At 53.4% G+C, this 25,035-nt stretch overlaps 5 gene segments (V, D, J or C); all 5 read right to left on the reverse strand.

Annotated features, from left to right (window-relative positions):
• Nucleotides 1-809: 809 nt before the first annotated feature.
• LOC120590557 (immunoglobulin lambda constant 3-like) lies at nucleotides 810-2,610 on the reverse strand. The segment is given in 2 exon segments: nucleotides 810-1,170; nucleotides 2,460-2,610. Coding segments are annotated over 2 exon segments (471 nt in total).
• A 2,533-nt stretch (nucleotides 2,611-5,143) lies between these two features.
• LOC120590098 (immunoglobulin lambda constant 3-like) lies at nucleotides 5,144-7,008 on the reverse strand. The segment is given in 2 exon segments: nucleotides 5,144-5,536; nucleotides 6,933-7,008. Coding segments are annotated over 2 exon segments (381 nt in total).
• Nucleotides 7,009-9,001: 1,993 nt separating this feature from the next.
• LOC120590558 (immunoglobulin lambda constant 1-like) lies at nucleotides 9,002-11,577 on the reverse strand. The segment is given in 3 exon segments: nucleotides 9,002-9,461; nucleotides 10,861-10,972; nucleotides 11,491-11,577. Coding segments are annotated over 3 exon segments (519 nt in total).
• Nucleotides 11,578-13,046: 1,469 nt separating this feature from the next.
• Nucleotides 13,047-15,120, reverse strand: LOC120590559 (immunoglobulin lambda constant 1-like). The segment is given in 3 exon segments: nucleotides 13,047-13,506; nucleotides 14,884-14,987; nucleotides 15,086-15,120. Coding segments are annotated over 3 exon segments (459 nt in total).
• Nucleotides 15,121-17,052: 1,932 nt separating this feature from the next.
• On the reverse strand, nucleotides 17,053-24,869 carry LOC120590560 (immunoglobulin lambda constant 3-like). The segment is given in 3 exon segments: nucleotides 17,053-17,502; nucleotides 22,809-22,848; nucleotides 24,852-24,869. Coding segments are annotated over 3 exon segments (378 nt in total).
• Between the last annotated feature and the right edge of the window lie 166 nt (nucleotides 24,870-25,035).

Raw genomic sequence — 25,035 nt, forward strand, 5'->3', positions numbered from 1 at the left:
GTCCCATTCCTAGAATCAAATGCTTGATTTTCACACCCAGTTCTCGGGCAGGTCAGCTGAGAATAAGCGGTCGTTCGGTGTCGTGGTGGAGTCAGTGGAGGCTGCCCCGTAAGGTGATGAGACAGCTGGCAGGACTTGTCTCCCAGGAGACTTGAACAGAGCTGGGAACCCTGTGAGACACATGTCATAGGAGCGTCCCCAAGGATGTGTATGGAGTAAATGACTGGGGTCCAGGGACTGAGGGTCTTGCAATTTGTGTGACAGTGATGCCTGATGGACTGGGCACAGGGCTCTGTCCCTGGTGAAGTTGAGAAGGGGAGTCCTAAGTGTGGAGGGAGGCTCTAGATTTGGGAATAGGAATTCCTCAAAATGCCAGGAAGCCATGGGAGCCATGTGAATGCCTCGACTGAGCAATCATGTGAGGGAGCTTAGGCTCTCAACTGGGGGCCATGGGGACATGGAGAGTGGGTCTTGAAGGTGGACATAGACACGAAAAAAGCGAAAAGGACAAGGCGTGAATGTGGGTTATTCTGATTGGTGCTACAAGGATCCCCTGTTCTGGAACATTCTCTGGGCTATTCCGTGTGAAACTCACCCCCAGGGAAATATGGAGACACCTTCCCCTGACTCCTTTCCCGCAGTACCAGGAGGGTCGTGTCACCTGGGGATGTTGTAGATCAGGACAAAAATGTGTAAGCCAAGAATGAGCAGAGAGCATGATGTCTGATTGACAATAGCACATTTTATTGAGAGCTGATGGGGTACAGGGACGAGGTTGATTCGGGGTTGGGAGGCGGATCCTCCCGGGTATCCTTCTGTTCCTGCCTCTCTGTGGGGTGGGCAGAGGGTCCTAAGAACACTGTGAGGGGGTCAGAGTCTTCTCCACAGTGCTCCCCTCGTGCGTGACCTGGCAGCTGTAGCTGCTCCTAGATTTCCAGCTTTCAGGCGTCAGGCTCAGGTAGCTGCTGGCCGCGTACTTGTTGTTGCTCTGTTTCGAGGGCTTGGTGGTCTCCACGCCCTGGGTGACGGGGCTGCCGTCCGCCTTCCAGGCCACCGTCACAGTGCCGGGGTAGAAGTCATTGATGAGACACACCAGTGTGGCCTTTTTGGCGCTGAGCTCCTCAGAGGAGGGCGGGAACAGAGTGACCGCGGGCGCAGACTTGGGCTGACCTGCGGGGTGAGGTAGGGGCAGGAGTTGAGAGGGTTGCCTTTCTCCCTTGGATCTGTTGATCTCAGTCTGGAGGTGTTTTTGAAGTCTCTAGTGTTAGGTTAAGATCCCTTGCTTTGGACCATCTCTGTCTGAGTGTCTGTTAAAGGGAGGCTGGTTTAGTGTGTTTCCCATAGAAGTTTTTCTCTCTTCTGAGAAACTCCTGGATACCTTCCGTTACCTGTCCTGGTACCCTCATGGGTCCTGGCCCTTCTAACAGATTTCTGAGTCTCACTGTCCTCGTCCTGCAACCTCCTGACACTCAGACTGGGTCTGTCGTAATGTGTGCCTGTCTGTCCCTGACGGGATCATCTGAGTTTTGTCACCTTCCGTCGCGAGATTCTGGAGATATAACTGAGCTGACACTTCTTTACTGGATGCCTTAGGGCCTTTGCTCTAAAGCCTGTTCTGACCCAAATCTGTTTCTCCTGGAGCCTCACATGGGGTGATCAGAGTTGTCTGCCTGTCTGTGGGTCTCTCAGACTCTACAGTTTTGTTTTTATCTCTCTGGTCTTATAGCCATATCATTAGAGATTTCATGCTGTGGGGTTTATCTTCATTATTGAAGGGATTATTTTCTGCAGAGACCCTGGTGTCCCTCACACCCTGTCATCCGATGTCCCTTGTCCGGTTCCTGGGGTCTGGCACCTTACGCCTTCCCTCTGTCCTCCCTTCTGCCGGGTTCCCTGAGTCTAGAGCGGCAGAGGACTCCACATGGCCACTGTCCAGAGGCCTTGGGGAGCCCCTCTACCCCTTCACCATTCTTGGCCCTGGATCTCTAGTCCCAGAGCCCCGGGGAGCTTCCCTGAATCTTTGACCTGTGTGTCCCCAGACTCAGTCCCGAGGGTTCTAGGTCCTTTGATGTCTCTATGTGGTCATGCCTTCAATACTCTTAGTTCCCTCTTCTCCGTGAGATGGGGCCCCCAGGAACCCCAGAGGCAAAGCTGGACAAACAGGAGCCCAAATGGGAGGACAGAACGGAGCAAGTCTGGAAATCAGCATGACCCTGGCAGACAGATCGAAGAGTGTCCACGTCACCCTGTCCATTTCTCTGCCTCGGGGTCAGAGGTGACCGGTGGAGGCAAGCAGGACAGTAAGAGCAAGGAGGGGAAGAGGTCAGGGCCCCAGGGACTGGGATCCTGGCTGAAGCGTTGGCCAAGGGGTGAAAGAAAACACAGAAAAAGAGCAAACACAGCAGAAAATTATCCAAACCTCTGAGAGAACAGGCAAGGAGGGGGAACAGGAGACTCACCTAAGACGGTCAGCTGGGTCCCTCCGCCGAACACCCAACACTGTGACACAGTCTCATACAAAAACCCCTCCTTGGGAGGCCCAGCCCCACCCACAGCTCCCAGTCTGCAGCTGTGATGGAGGAAGTCGGGGCTACTGCCCCAGGCTGGCATCTGCTGTGCAAAGGGAAACTTAAGCCCCCAACGTTAATCCCACCGCTATGGCGTACCAGGACAGGTGACTCATGTGCTCAGTAGTATGATCCCTGGAAACTCAGACTCCCAAATGGAGCTGTTGTCTGAATTTTGTGAAATGCTGGACAAAAGGGACGAGTCTCCATTTCTCCTTTTCCACTAGAGTATGAAACACACCATGGGCTGGAAAGGAGCAGCTCCAGGCTCTCCCTCCATGCACATGGTGCAGCCCTCACAGGGCGAGGAGGGTTGGAGGGAAATATCGCCGGGTACCATTCCTTCCTGATGAATATTGAGCATGCGAGGCAGTTGGCATCACATTGATGGCTGTAGCCAACCATCCCGGGAAGCGGTATTGCCAATAAGTCACAGCTGGACCTCGTTTGTTCTTCCTAGGGCCACGTTCCAGGGAAAACTGAAGGAGACAGAACCGTTTGGTTACAGCTTGGGGACCGAGGGCTGCATCGTGACCTTACCTGGCAAGAAGAGATTCGAGTACGTGCTCACCAATGCCGATTAAAAATTAAAATCCACAAAATAACAACAGCACCAAAAAATGAACTAAATAAATACACTAGACATTTATGTAACTGTGATGAGAACGTGATGAACTATTCCTTGATATTAAGGAACTCTTGATACTTTCCATTTGTTTTTAGTGATACGCAGTTATTTTTTGTCTCCCTATATTTCCAGGACACGGACGAGATATTAAAGATGAAAAGATATAATATATGAAATTAGTTTCAAAATATTGTGCCGTGGCTGTGTTGGCATCATCAGTGAATTGATGTTTTGGGCACCAGTAGGTAGGAACATGGGGTTATTTTTTTTATCGTGTCTCGTTATTTTGTGTTTTCCTATCATTGTAATAAAAACATCCTAAAAGCTTAAAGAGGACTTAGTTTCTAGGTGGTTTCAGCTCGGGGTGGCTGGATTCTGGCCTTCTCTTCAGCAGGGCCCTTGAGATGACGGAGGTTAGGAGGGGTCCCTTTCGTGCTGGGGGGTCTCAGTTCTCAGTTCTGTGAAATGGGGTCAGGCAGGTCCAGTGGGACACTAGGACATCGACACCCTTCCCCTTCCTGGGCTTGATGAGAGGCCGATGTGGCTGGGATCAAGCTCAAAGGCGGACCCTTTGTGGCTCAGAGCTCCTTCTTCGAAGGCTTTGTCCTTGGGCTGTCCTGGCTGTGCAGCAGCTCTGGGAAAGGCGGCTCCATGTCCTACCCAAGAGGCCCAGGGCACTGACGACGGCCAGAGCCGGTCAGGCCTGCACCTGTGCAAGGCTGACCTCACCTGCCTCAGGCCCTTTGAGAAAGTGTCTCTGACACCAGTGGCAATCGCACCCCAGGCTTGTCCACAGTGAGTGAGGGGTCATTGTGGCTGTGCGCGGTAGGTCTAGGGACACGGAATGCCCAGGAAGCCTAACCCTGCCATAGCCCAGGGGACGCATTCACGCTGCCCTGAGCTTGTCTGTCCTGCCCTTCCTCTACTCCTGAATTCCAGTTGGCATACCCTCCCTTGAAAATCCTGGGTCCAGGTCGGTGACCATTCTCATTCATCCCGTTCTCCCGGGGCCCCACTCATGCGGCCTGATATCACCTGCTCCATTCATAAAGCAACCATCAAAAAGTCTCCCTGGCCCTACTTCAAAAGATGACACCGTCCGTGATGAGGCGCTAACACCCTGCTGAGGCCACGTTGAGCCTGACCCTGACCCAGGCCCATGAGAACAGAAACTCAGCTTCATTATGCCTCAGCCTGACACTCTATTCCCGGCACCAGTGACCACGAACACCATTGTCTTAAAGAGTGTTCCAGGGCTCACTGCGTTCGTCGGGGGCATGATAACGATGGGAAATTGTCAGGCTATATGGTATTGAACTATTTCTCTGCTGGAGGGCTTGTCAGTGTCTTTACTGAGCTCACATTCATCGTGAATGTTTGAGAACTGTACTTACAAGATGCATTGTTCAGACCGTTCTATGTCTCAGTGGTGACGGACCAACTACGAATCCCTCACCTGGGATCCTTGAGCGAACAGGGAAGTTAATGGTCTGTTCCTCTAAAAACATGACCTTGGCCCAAAGTTCTTCTTTGCCCATACTCTGCCTTTGACTCAGTGCCACCCTTGTGGAAGCTCCTAATCATCATTACTCCCCGATCCGCCTGCCGTGCCCCGGATCCCTCTCACTTGACTCTCTTTCTTCCCAAGTGGCTCAGCCTGCATCCCTGGTGTCAAAACCGCAGGAAAATTTTGGGTCATGGCTCCCAGCGTATTCAGATGTCAGCTGAACCCTAGGGAATGTGCCAGGTGGGTGGACAGAGGTACTGGATTTCACGGTGGGGCAACATCGCCCTTGGGACAGTAACCTGTTAGGCCACACGGGTGATCAGACGCACAATGCACATGAGAAATGTCCGATGATAAATGATTAAGTCTTTATTGAAGTGAAGGAAACATGATGAGGAAGTGAGACCTGCCCAGTCTGAGCCGATTCTGAGCTGGGGTCTCAGGGGTACAGTGGGGAGCTGGGGAAAGAGGTGCCTGGCTGAGGAAGTCATCTGAGAGTGGGGGACAGAAGGTCCTAAGAACACTGTGAGGGGCTCAGAGTCTTCGCCACGGTGCTCCCCTCGTGCGTGACCTGGCAGCTGTAGCTGCTCCTAGATTTCCAGCTTTCAGGCGTCAGGCTCAGGTAGCTGCTGGCCGCGTACTTGTTGTTGCTCTGTTTCGAGGGCTTGGTGGTCTCCACGCCCTGGGTGACGGTGCTGCCATCTGCCTTCCAGGCCACCGTCACGGCGCCGGGGTAGAAGTCATTGATGAGACACACCAGTGTGGCCTTATTGGCCTTGAGTTCCTCAGAGGAGGGCGGGAAGAGAGTGACCGCGGGCGCAGACTTGGGCTGACCTGCGGGGAGAGGGAGGGACAGGAGGTCAGAGGTCTGGTCTCCACTGTGGGAGCTGCTGACCTCAGTCCTCGTGTGGGTACAGCTCTCCCAGGTCCAGGGCGTGGACCCCAGTCTGCCCAGTGCTCTACCTTGCTCTTGGCCGGGATGGGTGGTGACAGTCACCTCCTGTTGGAGAATCTCACTGCCTGACTCTTGGCAACGCTGCGCCCCTCGTTTCTCTCAGGTTCTCAGTTCTCCTGACCGACTGCAGCACTGGGCTAACCTGGTACTGGCTGGTCTCACCTTGACCCTGCGTCTTTCCTGAGGACTCTGTCTGTCTTGGGGCATCGGTTGGTCCCAGATCTGCCTGTCGTCTTTTCTCAAGTGTCCTCAAAACAGGTCATCTGTCTGTCCTGGCCTGAGACTCTCCTTTCTTTCAGGAAGGGAGATACTTGCTCCCAGTCCCCCTATGACCTGCAGCCCATGATTCATTCCCCACAACCACACTCCAGGGCGCTCAGCACCTGGCCTGAATTCCAAGATGTCAGCGAGAGTGTCCCTGGGAGGTGGCTGTTCTGGTCTTAGTCAGTCTGTATTTTCAGATGCCTTTCCTGTTCCTATGATTTATCGTGGAGGAATTCCTCTGTCCTAGGACCTCTGTGTCCGTCTCTAGATATGTCCTTGTCACCTGTCCCAAAACAGGTCCCCAGCAAAAGTATCTGTTCTGAGGAATCTATTACCATGATGATAGTTGTGAGGCCCCCTCTGGGGCCTGAGTGTCCTGACATCTGTCCTGTATAAAAAGTCCTGCCTCCTTTGGAGCACGGGCAAAACCCCAGCACCTACGGTCATCTCGTCAGAATTCCTACCTCCATCTTTGTCCACTTTGTCTTGCTTCCTCCTCATTCCGTTCATGTCCCCAACATAAAGTTCCTCTCACTATCTGTGCACTAGCTCCAACCTACCACCCAGAAAGGACAGAGCCCAAGAGTGACACACACACATGTGTAGTTTAGCAGACCTCAGCCTGCTTCCCACATCCCCTGGCCTTGGCTCAGGAGCCAGAGCCCCCACTCCCGCGGTCCTACGGCCCCTTCATTCTCCCAGGACCCCAGGACTCAGAGACCCTGAGGCAGTCGGACATTGTGGACTCCAGAGCTGAAGTCCCCTGGAGAGGGAGCTTCAGGTCAGAGTGAGAGGTGGCATGAGATGTCCCTGAGATTCCCCTATCCTGTCCCCACCACGGTCCTTAGAAGCAAAACAGGGTACAGGATGCTGAGACGGGCAGACAGAAAAGGTGAAGGTACAGAAATCCAGAGCCATTCAGACCCCAGTCCTGGACTGGATGACAGGGAGAGGAAAATCGACCCAAACTTCAGTGTGGACCCCAGGAAGGAGGGAAAGGGGGAGACTCACCTGTGACGGTCAGCTGGGTCCCTCCGCCGAACAGAATACACAGTGACACAGCCTCGAGCATAAACCTCTTTTCCCCCCTTCACCCCCTGCCCAAGCCCATCTGCAGCTGCACCGGAGGCCCAAAGTCCAGCCTCCTCGTCACGGGTGGTGATCGGGCAGATGGCTGGGTACGAAGTGGTGACTCTGAGGAAGGAATTTCAGGGCCATGGAGTTTAGGATTTTCCATGTCCTTGGTCACGGGATGACTTTGTAGACAATGTGCTGATAGTGAATAAGAATTTTCACCTAATTCCATCCTTACATAGGATCTGTTCCTTGTCCCAGCCCAATTCATGCTGTCTGGGAACCGGGGAGGTCCTGGGAGCCACCACATCCTCAGCAGAAGAGATGGAGGAGGATTGGGGGTGGGGATGGGAGTGCAGGTGTGGGGGGAGTCATTTTTCCCTCAGGACCCCGTCATTCTGCACTGTCTAAGCCCCAGCATCTCTGTCCTAGGCTGGGCCAGACTGAAGGTGCAGTGAGATGGTCACTGTTGGTCCCCTTCCGTGCCTCACGTTGGCATCTGCCGCGTTGCCTGGGTGCATGGGCTGAATCCCAGCAGGAAGGCCCCGGTCACGGCCCTGCAAAGATAAGGAAGCCATCACTACTCCAGCACCTCTTTTCTAGGAGCTTCCCCTGTGTGTCTGTTGTCCCCTTACATTTCTTCTGAATCACACGTGTCCCGGTTCATTCATGTCGCTAGGACAAGTGAACCAACAACCTGGGACATACGTTGTACCTCTGGACTGAACCTGAATGCTGTGTGTGAGGCCCCAATACCCAGGGCGTCAGCTTGCATTCCAGTCCCTGAATGTCATCTGCAGACACGCAAGTGTCACACAGGCCTGGATCCTTGTCTTTGCGACAAGCATCATGCTCTGTAAGCCCTCTGCGATCTGTCTCCATCTGCCTGCTGTTCCTGGCCAGATCCTGCCGTGAACTTCCTCAGGTCTCCTGGTCTCACTCTCAACCTGGTCAGGAATGTCCCTGCCCTTTCACTCGTCAGTGGTCACACCAGGACACCCAGAACCCATGGACTTTCTTGACTGGCTATTCTTTGAGGCATCTGCTCAGTATCTCCTTCCTCAGCTCTTACAGAACCTCGCAGAGAAATGATCTTCACGCCAGATGAGTGAATGGACGTGTGTCTTCACGAGCATTTGTGTGTGTCTGTTTATGTGCATTCGTACGTGTGGGTGTATGTGTGTGTTTGTGTGCATGTGTTTGTGTGTGTGTGTGTTTGTGTGTGTGATAGAATAGCTTTTAATTCTAAGCAGGTGAATCGGTTTACAAGGTAGTTAATGACCCATTACTAGACACTCATGCTTGATTTTGACATGCAGTTCCCAGGCAGGCCACCTGAGAAGAAATGGTCATCAGGGTTTGTGGTGGAGTCAGCGGAGGCTGGCCGTAAGGTGATGAGAGAGCTGACAGGACTTCTCTCCCAGGGGACTTGAACACAGCTGGGACCCCTGTGAGAGACATGAGGTAGGAAGGTCCCCACGGATGAGAATGGAGTGAACGACTAAGATCGGGGACTGAGAGTCCTGTAGTTTCTGTGACATTGTGGGCCTGAAGGACTGGGCAGAGAGCCTGTCCTAGTAAAGTAGGACAAGGCGAGATTCCTGAGGAAAGCTGCAGACTTTGAGGCTGGGGATCTCCTGGAAAGCCTAAAGAGTAGTGGAAGGCATGTGAATTGCAAGACGTGAGGAATCCAGGGACGGGAGCCCAGGCTCTCTCCTGGAGACCGTGGGGACCGAGAGGAGTGGGCCTCGGGGGTTGACTGGGTCCACACAGAACAGTGAAATTAGGGAAGGTGCCTAGTTGGATTGTCCTGTGTCGCGCTACCTGCATCACCTGTTCTGGAACATTCTCTGGGAGATTCAGGATGAGAGTGAATCTTCCCCTCGGGGAAACAGGGTGACTCCTTCCACTGGCTCCTTTCCCACAGGGCCAGGAGGATTGTGAAACCGGAAACAGTGGAGTCAGGACAAAAATGCATGAATCAAGAATGAGCAGAGAGCATGATGTCTGATTGACAATAGCACATTTTATTGAGAGTTATTTGGGTGCAGGGAGGAGGCGACTGGGGGCTGGGAGAAGAGATAGTCTGGGAGTCTTTCAGCGGTAGCCGTCCCCGGACTACAAGGCCTGGAGTGGGCAGAGGGTCCTAAGAACACTGTGAGGGGGTCAGAGTCTTCGCCACGGTGCTCCCCTCGTGCGTGACCTGGCAGCTGTAGCTGCTCCTAGATTTCCAGCTTTCAGGCGTCAGGCTCAGGTAGCTGCTGGCCGCGTACTTGTTGTTGCTCTGTTTCGAGGGCTTGGTGGTCTCCACGCCCTGGGTGACGGTGCTGCCGTCCGCCTTCCAGGCCACCGTCACAGCGCCGGGGTAGAAGTCATTGATGAGACACACCAGTGTGGCCTTATTGGCCTTGAGTTCCTCAGAGGAGGGCGGGAACAGAGTGACCGCGGGCGCAGACTTGGGCTGACCTGCGGGGTGAGGAAGGGACAGGAGGTCAAAGGTCAGATGACCACTGTGGGAGCTGCCGACCTCAGTCCTGATGTGGGTACAGCTCGTGCCGTTCCAGGCAGAGGGACTCAGCCTTCCCGTTGCTCCACTTTGCTCATGGCCGGGATGGGAGGTGACAGTCACCTCCTGTTGGAGAATCTCACTGCCTGACTCTTGACAACTCTGCGCCCCTAGTTTCTCTCTCAAGTTCACAGTTCTCCTGACCGACTGCAGCACTGGGCTATCCTGGGACTGGCTGGCTTCACCTTGACCCTGCATCTTTCCTGAGGACTCTGTCTGTCTTGGGGCATCTTTCGGTCCCCGAACTGCTTGTCGTCCCTTCCAAAGTGTTCTCAAAACAGGTCATCTGTCTGTCCTGGTTTAGACTCTCCTTTCTTTCAGGAAGAGAGATACTTGCTCACAGTCCCCCTGACACCATCGTTGAAGTCCCTGATTCACTCCCCACAACCACACTCCAGGGCGCTCAGCACCCGGGCTGAATTCTAGGGTGTCAGCGAGTGTCCCTGGGAGGTGGCTGTTCTGGTCTTAGTCAGTCTATATTTTCGGACGCCTTTCCTGTTCCTGTGATTTATCTTGGAGGAATTCCTCTGTCCTAGGACCTCTGTGTCCGTCTCTAGATATGTCCTTGTCACCTGTCCCAAAACAGGTCCCCAGCATAAGTACCTTTTCTGAGAAATCTCTTACCATGATGATAGTTGTGAGGCCCCCTCTGGGGCCTGAGTGTCCTAACATCTGTCCTGTATAAAAAGTCCTGCCTCTTTTGGAGTAAAGGCAATACCCCAGTATCTATGGTCATCTCATCAGAATTCCTCCCTCCGTCTTTGTCCACTTTGTCTTGCTTCCTCCTCATCCTCTCCCTGTCCCCAACATAAAGTTCCTCTCACAATCTGCACACTAGTTCCAACCTACCACCCAGAAAGGACAGAGCCCAAGAGTGACACACACACATGTGTAGTTTAGCAGATCTCAGCCTGCTTCCCACATCCCCTGGCCTTGGCTCAAGAGCCAGAGCCCCACTCCCACGGTACCAGAGCCCCTTCATTCTCCCAGGACCCCAGGACTCAGAGACCCTGAGAGAGTCGGACATCGTGGAGCCCAGAGCTGAAGTTCCCTGGAGAGGGAGCTTCAGTAAACAGTGAGGAGTGGCAGGAGATGTCCCTGAGATTCCCCTATCCTGTCCCCACCACGGTCCTTAGAAGCAAAACAGGGAACAGGATGCTGAGACGGGCAGACAGAAAAGGTGAAGGTACAGAAATCCAGAGCCATTCAGACCCCAGTCCTGGACTGGATGACAGGGAGAGGAAAATCGACCCAAACTTCAGTGTAGACCCCAGGAAGGAAGGAAAGGGGGAGACTCACCTGTGACGGTCAGCTGGGTCCCTCCGCCGAACACATAACACAGTGACACAGCCTCGAACACAAACCTCTTTTCACCCCCTTCACCCCCTGCCCAGGCCCACCTGCAGCTGCACTGGAGACCCAAAGTCCAGCCTCCTCGTCACGGGTGGTGATCGGGCAGATGGCTGGGTACGAAGTGGTGACTCTGAGGAAGGAATTTCAGGGCCATGGAGTTGTAGGGTTTTCCATGTCCTTGGTCATGGGATGACTTTGGAGACAATGTGCTCATAGTGAAGAAGAATTTCCCCCTGATTTCATCCTTACGTAGTATCTGTTCCATGGCCGAGTTCAGGTCATGTTGTCATTGTGAAATTAGTAACTATGTCCTCTTAACCACACAGATGATGGCATCGGGATTTCTTTGTAGACTTGGGAATCGGGGGAGGTCCTGGAAGCCCCCACATTCTCAGCAGAAGAGATGGAGCAGGGTGACGAGTGGGGATGGGAAACACAGGTGGGAGAAGAATCACGTTTGCCCTCAGGACCCAGACCCTTCTGCACCGTCCTGAGCTCCAGCATCTCTGCCTCAGGCTGGGCCAGACTGAAGGTGCGGTGGGATGGTCACTATTTGGTCACACTTCTGTGCCTCACGTTGGCATCTGCCGCGTTGCCTGGGTGCATGGGCTGAACTCCAGCTGGAAGGCCCCGGTCACGGCCCTGCAAAGATAAGGAAGCCATCACTACTCCAGCACCTCTTTGCTAGGAGCTTCCTCTGTGTGTCTGTTGTCCCCTTACATTTCTTCTGAATCACACGTGTCCCGGTTCATTCATGTCGCTAGGACAAGTTCAACCCATAACCTGTGACATACGTTGTACCCCTGGACTGAACCTGAATGCTGTGAGTGAGGCCCCAATACCCAGGGCGTCAGCTTGCATTCCAGTCCCTGAATATCATCTGTAGACACGCAAGTGTCACACGGGCCTGGATCCTTCTCTCTGTGACACAGCGTCATGCTCTGTAAGCCCTCTGCGATCTGTCTCCATGTGCCTGCTGTTCCTGGCCAGATCCTGCCGTGAACTTCCTCAGGTCTCCTGGTCTCACTCTCAATCTGGTCAGGAATGTCCCTGCCTTTTCACTCGTCAGTGGTCACGCCAGGACACCCAGAACCCGTGGACTTTCTTGACTGGCTATTCTTTGAGGCATCTGCTCAGTATCTCCTTCCTCAGCTCTTACAGAACCTCGCAGAGAAATGATCTTCATGCCAGATGAGTGAATGGACGTGTGTCTTCACGAGCATTTGTGTGTGTCAGTTTTTGTGCATTGGTACTTGTCCTTGATCGTGTGTGTGTTTGTGTGTTGATGATATTGTGTGTGTGTGTTATTATTGTGTGTGTATTATTATTATTATTATTATTGACTTCTCTTTTTAACTTTTTAATTAGAAAAGGGTGGAGTGTGGTTTACATGGTAGTTAATGGCACATTCCTCGATCCGGATGCTTGATTTTGACATGCAGTTCCCAGGCAGGCCACCTGATCAGAAATGGTCATCAGGGTTTGTGGTGGAGTCAGCGGAGGCTGGCCGTAAGGTGATGAGAGAGCTGACAGGACTTCTCTCCCAGGGGACTTGAACACAGCTGGGACCCCTGTGAGAGACATGAGGTAGGAAGGTCCCCACGGATGAGAATGGAGTGAATGACTCACATTGGGGACTGAGAGTCCTGTAATTTCTGTGACATTGTGGGCCTGAAGGACTGGGCAGAGGCCCTTTCCCAGTAAACTAGGACAAGGCGAGGATCCTAAGGAGGAAATCTGCAGACTTTGAGGCTGGGGATCTCCTGGAAAGCCTAAAGAGTAGTGGAAGGCATGTGAATTGCAAGACGTGAGGAATCCAGGGAAGGGAGCCCAGGCTCTCTCCTGGAGACCGTGGGGACCGAGAGGAGTGGGCCTCGGGGGTGGACAGAGTCCACACAGAACAGTGAAATTAGGGAAGGTGCCTAGTTGGATTGTCCTGTGTCGCGCTACATGCATCACCTGTTCTGGAACATTCTCTGGGAGATTCAGGATGAGAGTGAATCTTCCCCTCAGGAAAACAGGGCGACTCCTTCCACTGGCGCCTTTCCCACAGGGCCAGGAGGATTGTGAAACCGGAAACAGTGGAGTCAGGACAAAAATGCATGAATCAAGAATGAGCAGAGAGCATGATGTCTGATTGACAATAGCACATTTTATTGAGAGTTATTTGGGTGCAGGGAGGAGGCGACTGGGGGCTGGGAGAAGAGATAGTCTGGGAGTCTTTCAGCGGTAGCCGTCCCCGGACTACAAGGCCTGGAGTGGGCAGAGGGTCCTAAGAACACTGTGAGGGGGTCAGAGTCTTCGCCACGGTGCTCCCCTCGTGCGTGACCTGGCAGCTGTAGCTGCTCTTAGATTTCCAGCTTTCAGGCGTCAGGCTCAGGTAGCTGCTGGCCGCGTACTTGTTGTTGCTCTGTTTCGAGGGCTTGGTGGTCTCCACGCCCTGGGTGACGGTGCTGCCGTCCGCCTTCCATGCCACCGTCACGGCGCCGGGGTAGAAGTCATTGATGAGACACACCAGTGTGGCCTTATTGGCCTTGAGTTCCTCAGAGGAGGGCGGGAACAGAGTGACCGCGGGTGCAGACTTGGGCTGACCTGCGGGGAGACGGAGGGACAGGAGGTCACAGATCTGGTCTCCAATGTGGGAGCTGCCGACCTCAGACACGATGTGGTTACATCTCCCCCAGTTCCAGGTCTAGGGCGCCAGCCTGCTGTTGCTCCACTTTCCTCATGGCCGGGATGGGAGGTGACAGTCACCTCCTGTTGGAGAATCTCACTGCCTGACTCTTGACAACTCTGCGCCCCTCGTTCCACTCTCAAGTTCACAGTTCTCCTGACTGACTGTAGCACTTGAGTTATCCTGATACTGGCTGGCCTCACCTTGACCCTGCATCTTTCCTGAGGACTCTGTTTGTCTTGGGGCATCTGTCGGTTCCCTGATCTGCCTGTCGTCCCTTCCCAAGTGTCCTCAAAACAAGTCATCTGTCTGTCCTGGCCTTAGACTCTCCTTTCTTTCAGGAAGGGAGATACTTGCTCACAATCCCCCTGACACCATCGTTGAAGTCCCTGATTCACTCTCCACAACCACGCTCCAGGGCGCTCAGCACCCGGGCTGAATTCTAGGGTGTCAGCGAGTGTCCCTGGGAGGTGGCTGTTCTGGTCTTAGTCAGTCCGTTTTTTCGGACGCCTTTCCTTTTCCTATGATTTATCCTGGGGGAATTCCTCTGTCCTGGGACCCTGTCACCTGTCCCAAAACAGGTCCCCAACACAAGTATCTGTTCTGAGAAATCTCTTACCATGATGATAGTCGCGAGGCCCCCTCTGGGGCCTGAGTGTCCTGACATCTGTCCTGTATAAAAAGTCCTGCCTCCTTTGGAGCACGGGCAATACCCCAGCAACTACAGTCATCTCGTCAGAAGTTCTCCCTCCGTCTTTGTCCACTTTGTCTTGCTTCCTCCTCATCCCCTTCATGTCTCCAACATAAAGTTCCTCTCACTATCTGCGCACTAGCTCCAACCTACCACCCAGAAAGGACAGAGCCCAAGAGTGACACACACACATGTGTAGTTTAGCAGATCTCAGCCTGCTTCCTACATCCGCTGGCCTTGGCTCAGGAGCGAGAGCCCCCACTCCCACGGTCCCACGGCCCTTTCATTCTCCCAGGACCCCAGGACTCAGAGACCCTGAGGCAGTCAGACATTGTGGAGCCCAGAGCTGAAGTCCCCTGGGGAGGGAGCTTAAGGTCAGAGTGAGAAGTGGCATGAGATGTCCCTGAGATTGCCCTATCCTGTCCCCACCACGGTCCTTAGAAGCAAAACAGGGTACAGGATGCTGAGACGGGCGGACAGAAAAGGTGAAGGTACAGAAATCCAGAGCTATTCAGACCCCAGAACTACAATGGACGACAAGGAGAAGAAAATCAACCCAAACTTCAGTGTAGACACCAGGAAGGAGGGAAAGGGGGAGACTCACCTGTGACGGTCAGTCGGGTCCCTCCACCGAACACAGGACACAGTGACACAGCCTCGAACACAAACCTCTTTCCTCCCTTCACCCCCTGCCTGCCCCATCTGCAGCTGCACCAGAGGCCCAAAGTCCAGCCTCCTCGTCACGGGTGGTGATCGGGCAGATGGCTGGGTAAGAAATGGTGACTCTGAGGAAGGAATTTCAGGGCCATGGAGTTTTAGGATTTTCCATGTCCTTGGTCATGGGATGACTTTGCAGACAATGTGCTGATAGTAAATAAGAATATTCACCTAATTCCATCCTTACATAGGATCTGTTCCTTGTCCCAGCCCAATTCATGCTATCGTTGTGAAAGTGGTGACTCTGTCCTCTTGACCACACAGATGATGGTGTCAGGATCCCTTCGCAGACCTGGGAACCAAGGAGGTCCTCGAAGCCACCACATCCTCAGCAGAAGAGATGGAGGAGGATCAGGGGGTGGGGATGGGAGTGCAGGTGCGGGGAGAGTCACCTTTCCCTCAGGACCCCGTCACTCTGCACTGTCTAAGCCCCAGCGTCTCTGCCCCAGGCTGGGCTAGACTGAAGGTGCAGTGGGATGGTCACTGTTGGTTCCCTTCTGTGCCTCACGTTGGCATCTGCCGTGTTCCCTGGGTGCATGGGCTGAAGTCCAGCAGGAAGGCCCCGGTCACGGCCCTGCAAAGATAAGGAAGCCATCACTACTCCAGCACCTCTTTTCTAGGAGCTTCCCCTGTGTGTCTGTTGTCCCCTTACATTTCTTCTGAATCACACGTGTCCCGGTTCATTCATGTCGCTAGGACAAGTTCAACGCACAACCTGTGACATACGTTGTACCTCTGGACCGAACCTGAATGCTGTGTGTTAGGCCCCAATACCCAGGGCGTCAGCTTGCATTCCAGTCCCTGAATGTCATCTGCAGACACGCAAGTGTCACACAGGCCGGGATCCTTCTCTTTGTTACAAGCGTCATGCTCTGTAAGCCCTCTGCGATCTGTCTCCATCTGCCTGCTGCTCCTGGCCAGATCCTGCCGTGAACTTCCTCAGGTCTCCTGGTCTCACTCTCAACCTGGTCAGGAATGTCCCTGCCCTTTCACTCGTCAGTGGTCACACCAGGACACCCAGAGCTCGTGGACTTTGATGACTGGCTATTCTTTGTTCGTGTCCTTCCTGAGTCCCCTCCTCAGTACCTCCTTCCTCAGCTCTTTCAGAACCTCGCAGAGAAATGATCTTCATGGCCATGTGCTGAATGGACGTGTGTCTTCATGAGCATTTCAAAGTTTTATTAAATTGCCTTTTGTGCACTGTACTTGTGTGTGTGTGTGTGTGTGTGTGTGTGTGTGTGTGTGTGTGTGTGTATGTGTGTGTGATATAGCACACAGCTTTTTACTGTAAGAAGGGGAATCGATTACAGGGGAAGTCCCATTTCAGAATTCTAATCCCATTCCTAGAATCAGATGCTTGATTTTCACATGCAGTTCATGGGCAGGTCAGCTGAGAATAAGCGGTCGTTCGGTGTCGTGGTGGAGTCAGTGGAGGCTGCCCCGTAAGGTGATGAGACAGCTGACAGGCCTTGTCTCCCAGGAGACTTGAACAGAGCTGGGAACCCTGTGAGACACATGTCATAAGAGCGTCCCCAAGGATTTGTATGGAGTAAATGACTGGGGTCCAGGGACTGAGGGTCTTGCAATTTGTGTGACAGTGATGCCTGATGGACTGGGCACAGGGCTCTGTCCCTGGTGAAGTTGAGAAGGGGAGTCCTAAGTGTGGAGGGAGGCTCTAGATTTGGGAATGAGAATTCCTCAAAATGCCAGGAAGCCATGGGAGCCACGTGAATGCCAAGACTGAGCAATCAGGTGAGGGAGCTTAGGCTCTCAACTGGGGGCCATGGGGACATGGAGAGTGGGTCTTGAAGGTGGACATAGACACGAAAAAAGTGAAAAGGAGAAGGCGTGAATGTGGGTTATTCTGATTGGTGCTGCAAGGATCCCCTGTTCTGGAACATTCTCTGGGCTATTCCGTGTGCAACTCACCCTGAGGGAAACATGGAGACACCTTCCCCTGACTCCGTTCCTGCAGGACCAGGAGGATTGTGTCACCCGGGCATGTTGTAGATCAGGACAAAAATGCATAAACCAAGAATGAGCAGAGAGCATGATGTCTGATTGTCAATGAGCACATTTTATTGAGAGCTGTGGGGGTGCAGGGACGAGGCCGACTGGGGGTTGGGAGGGGGATCCTCCCGGGTGTCCTTCTGCTCCCGCCCCTCTGTGGTGGGGGAAGGAGGGTCCTAAGAACACTGTGAGGGGCTCAGAGTCTTCGCCACGGTGCTCCCCTCGTGCGTGACCTGGCAGCTGTAGCTGCTCCTCGATTTCCAGCTTTCAGGCGTCAGGCTCAGGTAGCTGCTGGCCGCGTACTTGTTGTTGCTCTGTTTCGAGGGCTTGGTGGTCTCCACGCCCTGGGTGACAAGGCTGCCGTCCGCCTTCCAGGCCACCGTCACAGCTCCGGGGTAGAAGTCATTGATGAGACACACCAGTGTGGCCTTATTGGCCTTGAGTTCCTCAGAGGAGGGCGGGAACAGAGTGACCGCGGGCGCAGACTTGGGCTGACCTGCGGGGTGAGGAAGGGACAGGAGGTCAAAAGTCAGATCTCCACTGTGGGAGCTGCAGACCTCTGTCCTGATGTGGGTACAGCTCGTGCAGTTCCAGGCGAAGGGCCCCAGCCTTCCCGTTACTCCACTTTGCTCATGGCCGGGATGGGAGGTGACAGTCACCTCCTGTTGGAGAATCTCACTGCCTGACTCTTGACAACTCTGCGCCCCTCGTTCCACTCTCAAGTTCACAGTTCTCCTGACCGACTGCAGCACTGGGCTATCCTGGGACTGGCTGGCCTCACCTTGACCCTGCATCTTTCCTGAGGACTCTGTCTGTCTTGAGGCATCGGTCAGTCCCAGATCTGCCTGTCGTCCCTTCCAAAGTGTTCTCAAAACAAGTCATCTGTCTGTCCTGGTTTAGACTCTCCTTTCTTTCAGGAAGGGAGATACTTGCTCACAGTCCCCCTGACACCATCGTTGAAGTCCCTGATTCACTCCCCACAACCACACTCCAGGGCGCTCAGCACCCGGGCTGAATTCTAGGGTGTCAGCGAGTGTCCCTGGGAGGTTGCTGTTCTGGTCTTAGTCAGTCTGTATTTTCGGAAGCCTTTGCTGTTCCTATGATTTATCTTGGAGGAATTCCTCTGTCCTAAGACCTCTGTGTCCGTCTCTAGATATGTCTTTGTCACCTGTCCCAAAACAGGTCCCCAGCATAAGTATCTGTTCTGAGGAACCTCTTACCATGATGATAGTTGTGAGGCCCCCTCTGGGGCCTGAGTGTCCTGACATCTGTCCTGTATAAAAAGTCCTGCCTCTTTTGGACTAAGAGCAATACCCCAGCATCTACGGTCATCTCATCAGAATTCCTCCCTCCGTCTTTGTCCACTTTGTCTTGCTTCGTCCTCATCCTCTCTCTGTCCCCAACATAAAGTTCCTCTCACAATCTGCACACTAGCTCCAACCTACCACCCAGAAAGGACAGAGCCCAAGAGTGACACACAGACATTTATAGTTTAGCAGATCTCAGCCTGCTTCCCACATCCCCTGGCCTTGGCTCAAGAGCCAGAGCCCCACTCCCACGGTACCAGAGCCCCTTCATTCTCCCAGGACCCCAGGACTCAGAGACCCTGACAGAGTCGGACATCGTGGAGCCCAGAGCTGAAGTCCCCTGGAGAGGGAGCTTCAGTAAACAGTGAGGAGTGGCAGGAGATGTCCCTGGGATTCTCCTATCCTGTCCCCACCACGGTCCTTAGAAGCAAAACAGGTAACAGGATGCTGAGACGGGCAGACAGAAAAGGTGAAGGTACAGAAATCCAGAGCCATTCGGACCCCAGTCCTGGACTGGATGACAGGGAGAGGAAAATCGACCCAAACTTCAGTGTAGACCCCAGGAAGGAGGGAAAGGGGGAGACTCACCTGTGACGGTCAGCCGGGTCCCTCCGCCGAACAGACCACACAGTGACACAGCCTCGAACACAAACCTCTTTTCACCCACTTCACCCCCTACCCAGGCCCATCTGCAGCTGTACCGGAGGCCCAAAGTCCAGCCTCCTCGTCACGGGTGGTGATCGGGCAGATGGCTGGGTACGAAGTGGTGACTCTGAGGAAGGAATTTCAGGGCCATGGAGTTGTAGGATTTTCCATGTCCTTGGTCATGGGATGACTTTGGAGACAATGTGCTCATAGTGAAGAATTTCCACCTGATTTCATCCTTACGTAGTATCTGTTCAATGGCCGAGTTCAGTTCATGTTGTCATTGTGAAATTAGTAACTATGTCCTCTTAACCACACAGATGATGGCATCGGGATTTCTTTGTAGACTTGGGAATCGGGGGAGGTCCTGGAAGCCCCCACATTCTCAGCAGAAGAGATGGAGCAGGGTGACGAGTGGGGATGGGAAACACAGGTGGGAGAAGAATCACGTTTGCCCTCAGGACCCAGACCCTTCTGCACCGTCCTGAGCTCCAGCATCTCTGCCTCAGGCTGGGCCAGACTGAAGGTGCGGTGGGATGGTCACTATTTGGTCACGCTTCCGTGCCTCACGTTGGCATCTGCCGCGTTGCCTGGGTGCGTGGGCTGAATTCCAGAAGGAAGGCCCCGGTCACGGCCCTGCAAAGTTAAGGAAGCCATCACTACTCCAGCACCTCTTTGCTAGGAGCTTCCCCTGTGTGTCTGTTGTCCCCTTACATTTCTTCTGAATCACACGTGTCCCGGTTCATTCATGTCGCTAGGACAAGTTCAACCCACAACCTGTGACATATGTTGTACCCCTGGATGAACCTGAATGCTGTGTGTGAGGCCCCAATACCCAGGGCGTCAGCTTGCATTCCAGTCCCCGAATGTCATCTGCAGACACGCAAGTGTCACACAGGCCTGGATCCTTGTCTTTGCGACAAGCGTCATGCTCTGTAAGCCCTCTGCGATCTGTCTCCATGTGCCTGCTGTTCCTGGCCAGATCCTGCCGTGAACTTCCTCAGGGCTCCTGGTCTCGCTCTCAACCTGGTCAGGAACGTCTCTGCCCTTTCACTCGTCAGTGGTCACACCAGGACACCCAGAGCTCGTGGACTTTGATGACTGGCTATTCTTTGTTTGTGTCCTTCCTGAGTCCCCTGCTCAGTACCTCCTTCCCCAGCTCTTTCAGAACCTCGCAGAGAAATGATCTTCACGCCATGTGATTGAATGGACGTGTGTCTTCACGAGCATTTTGTGAGTGTCTGTTTATGTGCATTCGTACGTGTGGGTGTATGTGTGTGTTTGTGTGCATGTGTTTGTGTGTGTGTGTGTTTGTGTGTGTGATAGAATAGCTTTTAATTCTAAGCAGGTGAATCGGTTTACAAGGTAGTTAATGACCCATTACTAGACACTCATGCTTGATTTTGACATGCAGTTCCCAGGCAGGCCACCTGAGAAGAAATGGTCATCAGGGTTTGTGGTGGAGTCAGCGGAGGCTGGCCGTAAGGTGATGAGAGAGCTGACAGGACTTCTCTCCCAGGGGACTTGAACACAGCTGGGACCCCTGTGAGAGACATGAGGTAGGAAGGTCCCCACGGATGAGAATGGAGTGAACGACTAAGATCGGGGACTGAGAGTCCTGTAATTTCTGTGACATTGTGGGCCTGAAGGACTGGGCAGAGAGCCTGTCCCAGTAAAGTAGGACAAGGCGAGATTCCTGAGGAAAGCTGCAGACTTTGAGGCTGGGGATCTCCTGGAAAGCCTAAAGAGTAGTGGAAGGCATGTGAATTGCAAGCCGTGAGGAATCCAGGGACGGGAGCCCAGGCTCTCTCCTGGAGACCGTGGGGACTGAGAGGAGGGGGCCTCGGGGGTGGACAGGGTCCACACAGAACAGTGAAATTAGGGAAGGTGCCTAGTTGGGTTGTCCTATGTTGCGCTACCTGCATCACCTGTTCTGGAACATTCTCTGGGAGATTCAGGATGAGAGTGAATCTTCCCCTCAGGAAAACAGGGCGACTCCTTCCACTGGCGCCTTTCCCACAGGGCCAGGAGGATTGTGAAACCGGAAACAGTGGAGTCAGGACAAAAATGCATGAATCAAGAATGAGCAGAGAGCATGATGTCTGATTGACAATAGCACATTTTATTGAGAGTTATTTGGGTGCAGGGAGGAGGCGACTGTGGGCTGGGAGAAGAGATAGTCCGGGAGTCTTTCAGCGGTAGCCGTCCCCGGACTACAAGGTCTGGAGTGGGCAGAGGGTCCTAAGAACACTGTGAGGGGGTCAGAGTCTTCTCCACGGTGCTCCCCTCATGCGTGACCTGGCAGCTGTAGCTGCTCCTCGATTTCCAGCTTTCAGGCGTCAGGCTCAGGTAGCTGCTGGCCGCGTACTTGTTGTTGCTCTGTTTCGAGGGCTTGGTGGTCTCCACGCCCTGGGTGACGGGGCTGCCGTCCGCCTTCCAGGCCACCGTCACGGCGCCGGGGTAGAAGTCATTGATGAGACACACCAGTGTGGCCTTTTTGGCGCTGAGCTCCTCAGAGGAGGGCGGGAAGAGAGTGACCGCGGGCGCAGACTTGGGCTGACCTACGGGGTGAGGTAGGGGCAGGAGTTGAGAGGATTGTTTTTCTCCCTTGGATCTGTTGATCTCAGTCTGGAGGTGTTTTTGAAGTCTCTAGTGTTAGGTTAAGATCCCTTGTTTTGGACCATCTGTGTCTGAGTGTCTGTTAAAGGGAGGCTGGTTTAGTGAGTTTCCCATAGAAGTTTTTCTCTCTTCTGAGAAACTCCTGGATACCTTTTGTTACCTGTCCTGATACCCTCAATGGTCCTGGCCCTTCTTACAGATTTCTGAGTCTAACTGTCCTGATTCTGCAACCTCCTGACACTCAGACTGGGTCTGTCGTAATGTGTGCCTGTCTGTCCCTGACGGGATCATCTGAGTTTTGTCACCTTCCGTCGCGAGATTCTGGAGATATAACTGAGCTGACACTTCTTTACTGGATGCCTTAAGGCCTTTGCTCTAAAGCCTGTTCTGACCGAAATCTGTTTCTCCTGGAGCCTCACATGGGGTGATCAGAGTTGTCTGCCTGTCCGTGGGTCTCTCAGACTCTACAGTTTTGTTTTTATCTCTCTGGTCTTATAGCCATATCATTAGAGATTTCATGCTGTGGGGTTTATCTTCATTATTGAAGGGATTATTTTCTGCAGAGACCCTGGTGTCCCTCACACCCTGTCATCCGATGTCCCTTGTCCGGTTCCTGGGGTCTGACACCTTACGCCTTCCCTCTGTCCTCCCTTCTGCCGGGTTCCCTGAGTCTAGAGCGGCAGAGGACTCCGCATGGCCACTGTCCAGAGGCCTTGGGGAGCCCCTCCACCCCTTTACCATTCTTGGCCCTGGATCTCGAGTCCCACAGCCCCGGGGAGCTTCCCTGAGCCTTTGACCTGTGTGTCCCCAGACTCAGTCCCGAGGGTTCTAGGTCCTTTGATGTCCCTATGTGGTCATGCCTTCAATACTCCTAGTTCCCTCTTCTCCGTGACATGGGGCTCCCAGGAACCCCAGAGGCAAAGCTGGACAAACAGGAGCCCAAATGGGAGGACAGAACGGAGCAAGTCTGGAAATCAGCATGACCCTGGCAGACAGATCGAAGAGTGTCCACGTCACCCTGTCCATTTCTCTGCCTCGGGGTCAGAGGTGACCGGTGGAGGCAAGCAGGACAGTAAGAGCAAGGAGGGGAAGAGGTCAGGGCCCCAGGGACTGGGGTCCTGGCTGAAGCGTTGGCCAAGGGGTGAAAGAAGACACACAAAAAGAGCAAACACAGCAGAAAATTATCCAAACCTCTGAGAGAACAGGCAAGGAGGGGGAACAGGAGACTCACCTAAGACGGTCAGCTGGGTCCCTCCGCCGAACACCCAACACTGTGACACAGTCTCATACAAAAACCCCTCCCTGGGAGGCCCAGCCCCACCCACAGCTCCCAGTCTGCAGCTGTGATGGAGGAAGTCGGGGCTACTGCCCCAGGCTGGCGTCTGCTGTGCAAAGGGAAACTTAAGCCCCCAACGTTAATCCCACCGCTATGGCGTACCAGGACAGGTGACTCATGTGCTCAGTAGTATGATCCCTGGAAACTCAGACTCCCAAATGGAGCTGTTGTTCTGAATTTTGTGAAACGCTGGACAAAAGGGACGAGTCTCCATTTCTCCTTTTCCACTAGAGTATGAAACACACCATGGAGTGGAAAGGAGCAGCTCCAGGCTCTCCCTCCGTGCACATGGCGCAGCCCTCACAGGGCGAGGAGGGTTGGAGGGAAATATCGCCAGGTACCATTCCTTCCTGATGAATATCGAGCATGCGAGGAAGTTGGCATCACATGATGGCTGTAGCCAACCTTCCCGGGAAGCGGTCTTGCCAATAAGTCACAGCTGGACCTCGTTTGTTCTTCCTAGGGCCACGTTCCGGGGAAACCAGAAGGAGACAGAACCGTTTGGTTACAGCCTGGGGTCCGAGGGCTGCATCGTGACCTTACCTGGCAAGAAAGAGATTCGAACGCGTGCAAACAGGCCTAAAACAACATGCTCACCAATGCCGATTTTAATTATTTAATTCCCATATGAACAAAATTAAAATCACAATATAACAACAGCACCAGAAAATGAACTAAATAAATACACTAGACATTTATGTAACTGTGATGAGAACGCGATGAACTATTCCTTGATATTAAGGAACTCTTGATACTTTCCATTTGTTTTTAGTGATACGCAGTTATTTTTTGTCTCCCTATATTTCCAGGACACGGACGAGATATTAAAGATGAAAATATATAATATATGAAGTTAGTTTCAAAACATTGTGCCGTGGGTGGGTCGGCATCATCAGTGAATTGATGTTTTGGGCACCAGTCGGTAGGAACACGGGGTTATTTTTTTTATCGTGTCTCGTTATTTTGTGTTTTCCTATCATTGTAATAAAAACATCCTAAAAGTTTAAAGACGACTTTGTTTCTAGGTGGTTTCAGCTCGGGGTGGCTGGATTCTGGCCTTCTCTTCAGCAGGGCCCTTGAGATGACGGAGGTCGGAGGGGTCCCTTTCGTGCTGGGGGGTCTCGGTTCTCAGTTCTGTGAAATGGGGTCAGGCAGGTCCAGTGGGACACTAGGACATCGACACCTTTCCCCTTCCTGGGCTTGATGAGAGGCCGATGTGGCTGGGATCAAGCTCAAAGGCGGACCCTTTGTGGCTTCAGAGCTCCTTCTTCGAAGGCTTTGTCCTTGGGCTGTCCTGGCTGTGCAGCAGCTCTGGGAAAGGCGTCTCCATGTCCTACCCAAGAGGCCCAGGGCACTGACGACGGCCAGAGCCGGTCAGGCCTGCACCTGTGCAAGGCTGACCTCACCTGCCTCAGGCCCTTTGAGAAAGTGTCTCTGACACCAGCGGCAATCGCACCCCAGGCTTGTCCACAGTGAGTGAGGGGTCATTGTGGCTGTGCGCGGTAGGTCTAGGGACACGGAGTGCCCAGGAAGCCTAACCCTGCCATGGCCCAGGGGACGCATTCACGCTGCCCTGAGCTTGTCTGTCCTGCCCTTCCTCTACTCCCGAATTCCAGTTGGCATACCCTCCCTTGAAAATCCTGGGTCCAGGTCGGTGACCATTCTCATTCATCCCCTTCTCCCGGGGCCGGCCTCATGCGGCCTGATATCACCTGCTCCATTCATAAAGCAACCATCAAAAAGTCTCCCTGGCCCTACTTCAAAAGACGAGACCGTTCGTGATGAGGCGCTAACACCCTGCTGGGGCCACCTTGAGCCTGACCCTGACCTAGGCCCATGAGAACAGAAACTCAGCTTCATTATGCCTCAGCCTGACACTCTATTCCCGGTACCAGTGACCATGAACACCACTGTCTTAAAGAGTGTTCCAGGGCTCACTGCGTTCGTCGGGGGCATGATAACGATGGGAAATTGTCAGGCTATATGGTATTGAACTATTTCTCTGCTGGAGGGCTTGTCAGTGTCTTTACTTAGCTCACATTCATCGTGAATGTTTGAGAACTGTACTTACAAGATGCATTGTTCAGACCGTTCTATGTCTCAGTGGTGACGGACCAACTAC

This window comes from Pteropus medius, unplaced genomic scaffold (assembly GCF_902729225.1).
Source record: "Pteropus medius unplaced genomic scaffold, Ma_sr-lr_union100, whole genome shotgun sequence".
NCBI classification, from domain to species: Eukaryota; Metazoa; Chordata; class Mammalia; order Chiroptera; family Pteropodidae; genus Pteropus; species Pteropus medius.